Source organism: Sander vitreus, chromosome 23 (genome assembly GCF_031162955.1).
Source record: "Sander vitreus isolate 19-12246 chromosome 23, sanVit1, whole genome shotgun sequence".
In the NCBI taxonomy this organism is placed as follows: domain Eukaryota; kingdom Metazoa; phylum Chordata; class Actinopteri; order Perciformes; family Percidae; genus Sander; species Sander vitreus.
The window spans coordinates 20975189-20987690 of record NC_135877.1 but is presented as its reverse complement, the minus strand read 5'-3'; the positions used below and the strand labels follow the sequence as shown (position 1 = coordinate 20987690).

General features: G+C 41.0%; 1 protein-coding gene across 1 annotated transcript in view; it reads right to left on the bottom strand.

Annotated features, from left to right (window-relative positions):
- LOC144512326 (thyrotropin-releasing hormone-degrading ectoenzyme-like) overlaps positions 1-12502 on the bottom strand; it is a 186271-nt gene that overhangs the window by 38360 nt on the left and 135409 nt on the right. The window contains exons 8-11 of the mRNA XM_078243008.1: positions 10561-10698; positions 10113-10178; positions 5056-5121; positions 4273-4451 (exon numbers count right to left, since the gene is read on the bottom strand). Coding sequence (XP_078099134.1) covers positions 4273-4451; positions 5056-5121; positions 10113-10178; positions 10561-10698 — 449 coding nt within the window. The remainder of the gene's footprint in view (positions 1-4272; positions 4452-5055; positions 5122-10112; positions 10179-10560; positions 10699-12502) is intronic.

Sequence of the window (12502 nt, the reverse complement as noted above, 5' to 3'; positions counted from 1 at the left end):
TCACATGCGTACAGGAATTAAAGTCTGATTTTAACCCCACCCACAATCTTTTTCTAAGTAGTTTTGTTACCTTACCGTTACGTTCTCTGGTTTAGATATAAGGACAGAAATGCTCCTGTGGGTCGCATTAGAGGGTAGGAACAAACAACCTATAGGCTGATTTATGGTTCTGCGGAGGCTCCACACAGAGCTTTCGCCGTTACCTACATAAGTGGCCTGAAGTTTATACTTGTGCGTTGGTGTGTGCATCGATCTCTAAGAGAATAGCAGGGCCGGCATGTGTGTGTGCGTGGGGAGTGTGTGGGAGAGCGAGTGAGAAAGTGACAGTTATTTCCTCCAGCCCAGTCTCATGGCAGTTGGTGAAATAGTTACGTTATGGAATCTATTGATTCGTGTCGTGAACAGGACATGATTATGTCATTTTTTTTCGTGTGGTGGTGATGGGTCAAACAACACAAGACTTTCACCCCGGGGACTGGGGTTTGTGTCCCGTGTGTCATGTTTCCTAAACTAAACTTTATTCTTTTCCTAAACCAAACTGTCCCGTTCTTCTTTTCCTAAACCCGACTGTCCCGTTCTTGTCCCGTTCTTCTTTTCCTAAACCCGACTGTCCCGTTCTTGTCCCGTTCTTCTTTTCCTAAACCCGACTGTCCCGTTCTTGTCCCGCGTGTCATGGAAACGTAACCTCAACCTAACTGCGTGAAAAGTGACGCCAATAGTTCCGACCCAGCGCGTTTAGATAAAGCATGTTTATATACAGTATGACGCTAAAGGAGACTTTTAACGTCAATAACGATGCCAAAGGCACCTGACCAAGCGTCCGTATTTTACGCGATGGGTGTGGTCCGGCGTAGGGTCAGGCATAGGGTCGGTTTCTCCATGTACCTACCTTCATTTGTGTTGATTTCGTACTGCTTTTCTATTTATTATGCATTTTAATGATTTTCTTTAAACACTTAAAGCAGTATATAAATAAGCTTCCTTACAACTGAGCTTCTGTGGACTCATGAATAATGTATCGCGGTCCTGTGTAAAGCTCATTTAAACAAACAAGGCCACTCCTCCTCTGATCATGTCTCTGTTTCCCTGACAAGGCTTCTTTTCTCTTCAGCCACAATCGCAGAGACGAGTCGTGATGTATTTACATCACGACGGAGACCCTGTATGATTCCTCATCATTAGCTCGACCTTACCGTTAGCTGTCCTTTGGATTCTCCTCGTCTATTTTTCTGTCAGCTCAGTTCTTTATCAAAAACACTTATTTGCCTCGCTGCGTCGGTTTGTTTGATGCCGAGAAAATAAAAGACGCACATTTGAAGAGAACTGGGAGAGGAATGTTCAGTGTTAAATACACTGGGAAATTGTCACCTCAACACTTCAAATGTTACTTCATAAAGTAAGGGATTTGTTGTGTAAGAGATGTCTACATATATTGTATTGTTCACTTGTAATGCCATTTACAAACTAGCCAGACCCTCCTCCGCAGCGCTGTGGAGGAAGGCCTGACAAAGCGAGACTCCAGCAGGCAGTAGTCTAGTTTTGTAGGATATCATAGGTATTGGTGTGCATACATTTTCAAACTATAGGACCTTTCTACCAGTTAGAAAGAGCTAATTGGCTGTTCAGTGATGTTTCAATTTCTGTATATTTCAGTAGTTATATTTTTAAGAATTCTCATTTTCCCTGCATGTAAATAAAAAAGCAAATAAATAAATAAATTAGAAGTTTAAGTCAACAGCGTGTAACACTGTGGGACACTGCTGTACTTCTGAACGCTGATCAAACAGCAGCGTCGGCCTCGGATTTCGATCCACTGACAGTTCAACTAAAAACACAACAGTAGTTTCTCTTCACAAGCATTGGTGAACGCCCCAGGGACCACTGAGTGTGTCTGAACGCACCCCTGTGAGACTCGACAAGCGCGAAAAAAAATGTTCAGCTCCTCTTACAACAAACAGCTTCAGTTCATCTGCTGACGAGAGCTCGGGAGCGACTCTGAGCCGGGGAGCTCAAGTGAAACACAAAAGACCGGATGAAAGAAAGGGGAAAAAAAAGAACAGAAGAAGGAGGGAGACATAAAATAAAAAAAAGGTACTTTTGGTGAGAAACTGAGTAGGTCAGAGTTGTTGGAAATGTCGAAAATGTACAAAAACATGACAGAAAAGAAAGAGCTGCAGAGAAAAGAAAAGAATGAACAACAGGTAAAAAAAAAGAGGAGGAGAGGAACTGATGAAGTATTGATGGAGGAGAAAGTGGGTCGATAAAACAGCGAAGAGAGTAAACTCCAGAGGTTGTCAAGGATGTGAATAAAACATGTGAATCAAATATAAATGAAATGTAAATGATGTAAAGGTGAATGTGAAAAAAACTCAGAGAAGTGCTTTTTTAAGCAAAAATGCAAGACAAACTAATTGAGGTGTGAAACAAAGAGTTTCGGGAGGATCCTTTAAAAAAAACGTAACACTATGAAGAGCAGATGTGTGTCCGGACTTCAGCAGTTTGAAGGCTGCCTAGTGTTCCCGAGAAACTGCAAGTTCAGAACTTTTAGAGCCGTACAAGCAGTGGGGTAATCATTTGTAAACGTTTTCCTGAGGGTGGCAGTAGACCAAAGGCCAGGGGTCAACCGTTAAAGCCAAGTTTCTCAAAGTGCGGCCTGCGGCCCACGAATGTGACATAAAATGCATGCATTATATACTTTGAAGAGCCCCAATTATGCTTTTATTGGATTTTCCATCTTTTAGTGTGTTTTGTGTCTGTAATAGATGTATAAAGTACACAAAAAAAACACATTTCACTCCAAATGGAGCTTTCTCTCCCACAGACAACTGCCTGAAACGCCTCGTCCAGAATCCTGTTTGAAATTTCTCAATTAGAGATGTCACTGATTGAGAGGGACAGCCCAGTTTTTCACATTTAATAGCCTTAGGTGCTGCCTGAGCAAGCACAGCCGGCCCCAGTGGCTTGTTTGAATTTGGTTGACCAATCACAACAGAGTGGGCCAGCTGACCAATCACAACAGACAGAGGAGCTACAGCAATGGGCAGTATATGAGAAACAATGTTTTTTTAACATCAAAAGATGTAAGCCTATTCTAGTAGACCCCAAGAGTAAAATTATGCTGAAAAGAAGTATAATAGGGGCTCTTTAATCACCGCTGGTCCATTTCAATACTTTCATTTTCATTAGCTTACATTTGCTCGGCTACTGCGTCAAACTGCGCTCCCCTAACAAGCATCTGGCACCTCGCGAGTGTCGTGGGAATTACGTTCTGTCATCAATGCTAGTACTGTTAGCTAAAGTTATTAATTTTGGTTGAGAAGTGGAAGAGAGATGGAAAAGCCAACGGAAAAAAAAACTATTTGAGGAGAAAAGGAGGTTTCAGGAAAAATGGATCAAGTCGTCGGTCCTCGGGGGACAGAGAAATTGATACATATTTAAAATATTTTCACAGCTTCATCTTGCTGTCAGACAGCCATTTACGACGGGGAACTGAAGCCGTTGTCTCTGCTCTCTTCAAAGCCACCAGACTCCTTTGACAAAAACTCATTACCTCGCAGAACACGGGAGTTGCTGCTCTACCGCTGCCTCCATCGGTTAGTTTGTGTTGTTGTGCGACTTTGGTGAATCCGAAATAAACCTTTAAAACACCAAAGTCACACAATAACACAAACTAACCGATGGAGGCAGCGGTAGAGCAGTAACTCCCGTGTTCTGCGAGGTAATGAGTTTTTGTCAAAGGAGTCTGGTGGCTTTGAAGAGAGCAGAGATAACGGCTTCAGTTCCCCGTTGTAAAGGGCTGTCTGACAGCAAGGTGAAGCTCTAAAAATATTCTAAATATAGCGTACACTTAAACTGATATAGATGTTTTTAGGTGTCTTAAATACGTTTAGCTGCTGCCCCCGTCCACAGCAGGACGCTGCTTAGCTTCCGTGTCGGTACTCCTGCCTGCTTCTCCAAACTGGGGGCGTGCCGACCTCCATCTACTGTAGCTAACACACTGACTATGGAGAAGTAGCTCATACAACCACACTTCAAAATATCTGAACTATCCCTTTAAGCTGTAGTCCGACCAAATGAACTAGTAAGTTAAACTTTCTGCATCACATGAACAGAAAGCGTTTCGTTCCTCCATCTTTCAAAGGGTTAAAGGTCAGTACAATGAAACAACTTGGAAAAGTGAACCAGTTGCTTTAGACCCTCTGACTACACAGTATTAATTTAAGCATTTACAATATATAAAATATAAAACAGTATTAAACTTTGAACTCTAACCTGTTGTTGCTCCTGCCTTCCTGTCCGTACAGGAAGTGCTCCTGGCTGACAGTGATGTAATGAGTTGGGAGCTGCTCCGATTGGTTCTTGCTGATAGTAACAACGGGGTAGCCCATTTGCAGAGTCCACCTGTCCATCATCTGTCCAATATCGATGTCCCGCCCCTCTGAACGCATGGCCTGGAAAAAACAAAACAACACATGAATAATCAATCACAAATTATTCAATGATTATTATTATAGTAGGTCATCATCTATCATCAATACACAGTTAAAAGGTTAATCAATATATAGTTCAACATCACTTAAGTAGAGAAAAAAATGACTGACTCTCAGGTAATTGGAGCTCCGATTGGCTGGCAGCTCATTAAAGAGTAGTCTCAGTATAACAAACATCAATAGCGAAGAGGAATCTAATCAAACAGACTCCTTTTCCACAAGCTTCCTGTGTGTAGGACAAACAAGAGAAACAGGCGTCGCCTCCACCTCTCAGTCATGGTACCATGGAAACGGGACTTTTCCTCGCCTGTACTCATCAAGTCGGTCTTAACAAGCGTCTCTCCGGCCTTCATTAGAACTGCTACGTTAAATAATTAACAGCTTCCGTCAGTCTGGCTGCTTTATCCCCAAAGAGCCGAATGTGGAAGATGTTACAGGTTTTAACCCCTGCTGTGGAGCAAGGCACTGACAATTCACTGTGAGAGGTGTTACTGCTCTGCCCCGAAGCCTTTGAGCCATGGGAGGATAGGTGGTTCAAAAGCCAGACAGGTAACCAGAGCGTTACCTGAGACAGTTTGCTCCACAGGTCATCTCTGGCTGCGTTGCTGTACATGTGACTCAGCAGATAATCCTGAAAACAAAAACAAGAGAACAGATCAGAATTTAAACAAACCATGTGTCAGGAAATGACATAATTTGGTGGACTGTGGTTGACACACAGCTGTGTCTCTATTGGCTATAAAATGTCTTGCACCAAATACCTTATCTGACTAATAACTATTTATTATTATTATGTAACGCAATGGAATTTGGAAGGAAACCACTTTAATACATCAATAAATACAATCCTGTAATATATGATTCTAAAATGGGCCACTATGCAAGTAAGTACTTTTACTTTTGTTACTTAAGTGTATTTTGATGCTGATACATTAAACAACATTTTGAATGCAGGACTTTTACTTGTACAAAGTATCTCTACACTGCAGTATTACTACATTTACTGACGTCAAAAATAAGAACCACTTCTATTGTTTACAACCTTTCATTAACGTATAATGTGATACAACTGTAGTGTTTTGGAGCAACATGTTGACAGTGAACATACTCTGGGGGTAATAACATTTCCTCCCATATAAATATTACGTAACAATTGCAAATTTGATGCATACGTATGAGAGGGTTGTATAAGTGACATTTCCTCAGTGAATCAATAGCCCCTTTCACACATGCACTGTAAACCAGAACTTATTTAGACATTACCGCAAATGACGGAATTAGTTGGACCGGACATTAAACGGTCTTTACCCTGCCAGCACCCGATGACAAAGTCAGTAATGTCCGACTGAGCCCATGTGTATACAGAGCAGGTCATTGTCCGGAGAATTCACAGCGAGCGAGTGGGCGTGTTGATGGCGTTTCAATCACGCAGCTGGCGCAAAAATGGAAGAAAACGAGCCTCCGAGGCAGTGTTCGAACTATACCGTGGCCTTTGGGGGAGCCCACTTTCTTTTCTTGCGTTGTCACCCCGACGGGAGGTGTGCTAACAGGGCTTGCAGCAGGTGAGTCGGTCGTGCTATTAACGTCATCGCTACACAATTTTTTTTAGTAAAACCAAAAGTAACTGTCTTGTTTTCTTTTTGCCATGGCTATATGATGCTAACAGCAGAATGGATTTCAAGGACTTTGCGCGTCGATTAATGGCCTCAAACGTTTATATTTTTTCTACGAATCTCTGAGTTAACGTACTAAACATCAGTTGAATTTGCACCGCCATGCCTTGATGCTCATGACAAGAATAGCATGTATAGTTATCTGAAGTGAATTAGGTTTAAATCGCTGTCATGCATGAATGAATGATATTTTTGCAATTTTACACATAATCCACAATGATCACATTACACAAAACTGAAATTGCATGTCAAAATGACACATTGTCAATATTTTTAGAGACCCCCCAAAATTTCACAAATCACGTTTTCAGGTGAACCCATGTCTTATTAAGGGGAGCCGAGCTCCCCCTAGCTCCCCCGTAGTTCGCACCCTGCTCCGAGGGTGAAGTACAAGGGTGATTTACACGAACACGCCAACAAATATGTCTAAATGCAGAGACAACGACTTTTGGGAACTTCTGTCGGTAAGGGCTGGAATCGTTAGACAAATTTAAGAATGGCTCGGTTGTTTATGATCGTATTACGAACCGGCAATGTCACCTTGGGTTAAATCAGCGACATGTCCAGCCTCCTGCACGCTCTACCCAGGCGCCACCCCTCGTCTAAACGAAGTATTTCCAGTAAGTAAGAACGTGTCTGACACAAACAATTTCCTGCTGTGTGCTACATGTGAAAAAGGAAAACTTCCGACTACGATCTGACCTGACTCATCAGACATTGTCCGAAATTCATATGAGAAAACGGCAGATGTGAGTGAACACTGAAAAGAAACATTTCAGAGCATCTAGAAGTGTTTGAAATTGCGAATTTAAGTCGCAGTGACACGACAAGCCTGTAGTGCCGAGTGCCAGTGTTGAGTCTAAAGGGCTTTGAGCTCAATCCCTGCTCTGACTTCAAAATAACTTATACTTTCTAAGCTAATGAACAAGGTGAAGCCTCAAAAGATCCCACAGAGTGTGTCACTGGTGCGGCAGCTTCACTTTCAACCTGTAAATCATCAATGGCGCTTGTGTCTGGTTTCATCCCTGTCTGTTTCCAACAGCAGGTAGAAAACTCATTTCCACTGCACTGGATTGGGCTTAAAAAAGCTCAGGGAGGTTGGTGGATGGCTGGGTTTATAATAAAACTAGAAACGGCAGGAAAGTGAAAGATAACACAGAACACATGCAGAGAAAGAGCTCTAATCTGCTTCTCAATGATATAGAAGATTCCTCACAGTCAGGCAACATTGTGGATGGAGGTTGATAAGGCAAGAAAAAGCTCTTCATTGGACCAAGATGACACGCATGATAACAACGCTGAGTGTGTGTGGCTTTGATAAGTATGACTCACTCACCTTCACTAAAGCTGACATGACCAGAGATAAAACACCTCCACACACACACACACACACACACACACACACACACACACACACACACACACACACACACACACACACACACACACAGAACGTGATCCCGATTCCAATACAAAAATAGGTTTAACAGCACGCTACACCTCAACCAAACTGATAACAAGTGTCATTTAAAGGGGCAGTTCACCCCAAAATTACAAATAAATATTTTTCCTCTTACCTGTAGTGTTATTTATCAGTCTAGATAGTTTTGGTGTGAGTTGCCCAGTGTTGGAGATATCAGCCGTAGAGAGGTCTGCCTTCTCTCCAATATAATGAAACTAAAAGGCACTCGGCTTCTGGAGCTCAAAGCACCAACAAAATACATTTGACAAACTCAACAGCAATGTCTCTTTCCAGAAATCATGACATGGTTACTCAAGATAATCCACAGACCTGGTTGTGAGCAGATTCATGTAGGAACTATTTTCTTTCTACCAAACTACATCCGCCAAACAACAAAAACAGACCTTAGTTTGGACTTTCAGATGTGAAAAGGCCCTAATAGCCCTGCCCTTCAGTAACATAACCTAATTCACACATTTCCTTGTTAGAAAAGTGACCGCCATTATTTTTGTTAGCAATAATATATATTTTATTATTCCAAATAACAGTGAAAACTGTCCCCACACCTTTCTATGTTTGAGATGTTTTATGGAGTTTGTGTTTTGGCTAAATCATCTAATTAGAGTGTCTTTGTTTTTTTTGCAGAATGAATATGAAGATGTTTTTCATGCAGCTGAGGACTAAACCTAATGCTCTTATTAGGTAGTGTGGTGTAAGGAACAGCATATTGTATTTTGACCTGCAAAACACACACACACACACACACACACACACACACACACACACACACACACACACACACACACACACATACAGTAGTCTCTGCTGCTGGATCAGCAGAGTTTTTATATAGAATGTGGTTCTCAATGTGTTCCAGATCACTAACAGCTTCTGCGGGAAAATCAGGACAGAGAGAGAGAGAGAGAGAGAGAGTGTGTGTGTGTGTGTGTGTGTGTGGGTAGGGGATTCATACATATTTCCGGGACTGTATTCAGAACAAAAACTATATTTAACCCACTTTCACCTTACATCATATGACATCATTTTTACAGTAACTTCCAACTGATTTTCTTCCAATTTTGTGGATGAAAAGTGCTTGTTTTTTTTGCTTCGAACCATAACTTTATTTTCATTTCATTGCTGCTCAGAAGACATTAACATTAACCAGTGTGGACCTTCAGACAGCCAACGATAAATAATGCAGCACGCTCTGTAACTAACACCACTGATGTTGTTATCTACTCTACTGTATCTTTTAGTGGTTTGAGTCTCCAGAGTAAAACACACCATCAATATAAAGCTGAGATTTGCAAAGGAACATAAAAATATGTCCCCTCAAATTACTTCTTGCTTTCTCTCCGATTCATGTTTCATCACTTTGTACAACAGCCAGTGCTGCCTTTCTCTCCACCACGGATCAATTTATTGAATTCTACTTTGAACTGGTCCCTAAGTCAACTGCAGTGGAGCTAATAAAATAATTCCAAGGAACTCATGGCACCTAATTAAACTGAAATAGATTTTTTTCATGTTCTGCTGTCACATTGCAAACACACCCTACACCTCTGGAACCCAACGCCTTCAGGAGGTGTTGGATTTCTTTAAGGGGCGATAAAGGATGTTTTAGTAGAGGAAGTTGGGGGAGTTTCAATTAGATTCAACTTTATTGTCAAGTACAAGTACTGAGACAATGAAATGCAGTCTAGCATCTAACCAGAAGTGCAAAAGGCAGTAGGTGCAGAGGCACTATGGGAGTATGGATAAAGGGATGGCTATAAATACACTAACATTTACATTATTAACATTCATATTTTACAATTGAAAATGTGCCCTTGTGGATACTTTATAGTCTCATTCCAGTATCTCCAGTAAAACTAATTTAGGCCAACCATTAATAAATGACCCACCAGACTTTTACTCCTGGCAGTGTGGTATTAAACAGCTGAATAAATAATATATTGGAATATATACAAATTGGAAATGTTATGGCTGCCTCGTGGTAGGGGTTACTTGGAATTATGACCATAGTATTTCGAAAATCCTGATTACAGTCCTGGATACCAAAAATCTCTCCTTTGAGTATCAAAACTGTAGCTTCTGTACAAAAGTGGCTGTGATCAGATGACTCCCAGTGAATTATAATTTAGTTTTACAGCAGAAAAAAGTAGCAGAACTTCCTCTCAAACTGCCACTGAAGCCAAATCCACTTACTCGGTGCAAATCTTTATTTGAGTATTTATGTTTGCAGAATGAGTATGAAGATGTTTTTCATGCAGCTGAGGACTGAACCTAATGCTCTTATTAGTGTGGTGTAAGGTTCAGCATATTGTATTTTGACCTGTAAAAACACATACACACACACACACATACACACACACACAGCTTCTGAATCCAAGAGACAACCCATTTTAAAACCAAACTTGAGCTCTCCCTGTTGTCCTCAGATATATGAACCTCTGCTGGACCTGCAAGGCGACACAAACGTACATTAAGTCCTTTCTGGAACAGCGTCTGTCCCATCACGTTAGCCAGCATCCGGATCAACGCCGCCCCCTACAGACAGCACAGAGAAACACACTTTCAGACAACAATAAATCACAATTGTGAACGTGACAGACACTAATCAATTAATATCATTGTAATTGTTGGGATCAGTGGATCAGTCTTGATCTTTCGAGCACAGTTAAACTTGGTGAACTTTGACACGCACATTGACCAATTGCAAAAGTGCTGACTACTAGAGGGAACAAAGAGCTGGAGAGTCCAAAATGGAGGAAACTATCATTACCACAGAGCCAGTGTGGCACACTACCTTAGCAGGTCATTGTGGCTAAAATGTTACTAGGCAGCTAGCGATGTTGCCTCGCCAAGTATTCCTGAAGTTCTCACTGGGTCACCATATTAGGATTAATTAATTAATGAGGTCGGCCCTTACTTTTTTGTAGGCAATCCAATCAAAAACTCGGTCGATGTCCGTCGCCTGCTCCACTTCCTGGGAGATTGGGTGGGAGGAACGTAGGCCATCCAATAGCATCACCTCATGGAGGACATCAGTCAGGAAGCGTTGCTTCTCCTGAAAAAAAAGAAATGTTTTTGTCACTTATGGGGACATTGTATTCATTCTCTGGAGGCTGAGCGTAGACCTTGTTAGCAGTTAATCTTTACTCTGTCATATTTACGATCATTTTTTTTCATTTGCTGTGTGGCGTTCTGCGCCTCTTATAAGTTTAATATACTGCTGAATAGACAGACGGAGCCGGGGTTAATACCACTAACGTCGGTGCTACATTCCAAACTCTAACCTTTACATGGAATTTATTCAACATGCTAAAAAAATACTAGTCTTTAATGTCATAGCTTTAATGAATGTGTGATAACAATAGACAGTTTGATGACCCTGGGATGACGTTACTGATAATACAGTCAGATTGAATCATCTAAGATTAGCTAACGGTTAACGTTAGCTGTCTCTTACCTGGAAACTCAATCAGATAGCTAACGTTAACAAACAATGTCAGGAAACGACACATCTGGTACTACACAACCCACAATCCTAAGCGTAAACCGCAATGTCTCTAATTGGTGAAGTTCGCTGTTACCATGGACACGTTTACTGCACCCGCGAACTCGCGAACAGCTAGTGGGCTGCTACAAATAAAGTCTATGATCGTTTATGTACACAGTCTTGTACCTTAGCCTTTTTTCCGTTTTCTAAATGTTTTTTGCGCCAAAAAAGTTAAATGTGTGTCAAATGCACACCTTAACTCTAAAAATATGGGACTCAGATATCTGCCTCCATTTGGGAGGAGAGTCCCTCACAGTGATTTTTGGATTCTATGTGCTTTGGTTTTCATCCAGCTTGGCTTTCGACAGACTCCAGTTAAATGATTAACTTTGGCAAAACAAAGTTGATCAACAAAGTGTCATTTAGTGAAACAGTTGGTTCAGTAAACACAAGTTTAATTGTGAAATTAATCTGGCTAATGTTTGCTGAAATTGTTTTCTCTTCTTGTTTTATTTTTCTAGTCATCATCCCAGCTTTATCCACTAGTTTCCTTTCTCTCCTTATTGCCTTCCCTCATAATTTTCCTTATTCATCCGTTATTTTCCTTCCTCCTCTGCTTTCATCTTGTAATTTTCTCTACATTGCACTACTTCGTCTACTTCCTCTCATTTTTTCCTCCTCCCTTCTTTTAACATCCTCTACTTCTTTCCTCCACTCCACTCTTTCCTCCATGTTTCCTCTCCTTGTTTGTTGTCTGTCTTTCCTCTCTCCTCCTCCCTTTACTCTCCTAGTTTCAGGGTTTTAATAGACATCTGCAAACATGTTGAGCTGTAACGAGCTGTCTGAATTACCCCTGGGTTCAGGCTAAATCCGGAGATGTGCGGCTCTGTCTAATTCATGGATTGCAGATGTTTACTATGGAGATTTGGGTTTAATGAACATCCATCTTGTTAAGCAACAGAATTGTTGGCTTATTAAGTTTTTGTCGTTAATGAACTGAATGAACAGAAAGTTTAAACATTGATAATTATATTATTAAGAGTATCTGCTGGGACATTCTTTGTCCAATGTGGCTCTGTGCATGGATTAAAGTTGTTCATTATGTAGCTTTGGTTTTAATGAATCTACATCTACTTAAACAAAAGTTTCTTGAGATATTACATTTTTAATGAACATTAGAATCAACTGGATCGTCTACTGGGATCCGGCTACTTCTTGGCAGACATGGCTCTGTCTTTGTTGACTTGCATGAAATATTCATCTTCTTTAACAATACGCATTAAATTATTCTTGATTTAAGAATACAAACAGAAAGTGTTGGCAGGGGCCGGTCTAATTCTGTGACTCAGAGACTGTTATGTTTGCATTGTCC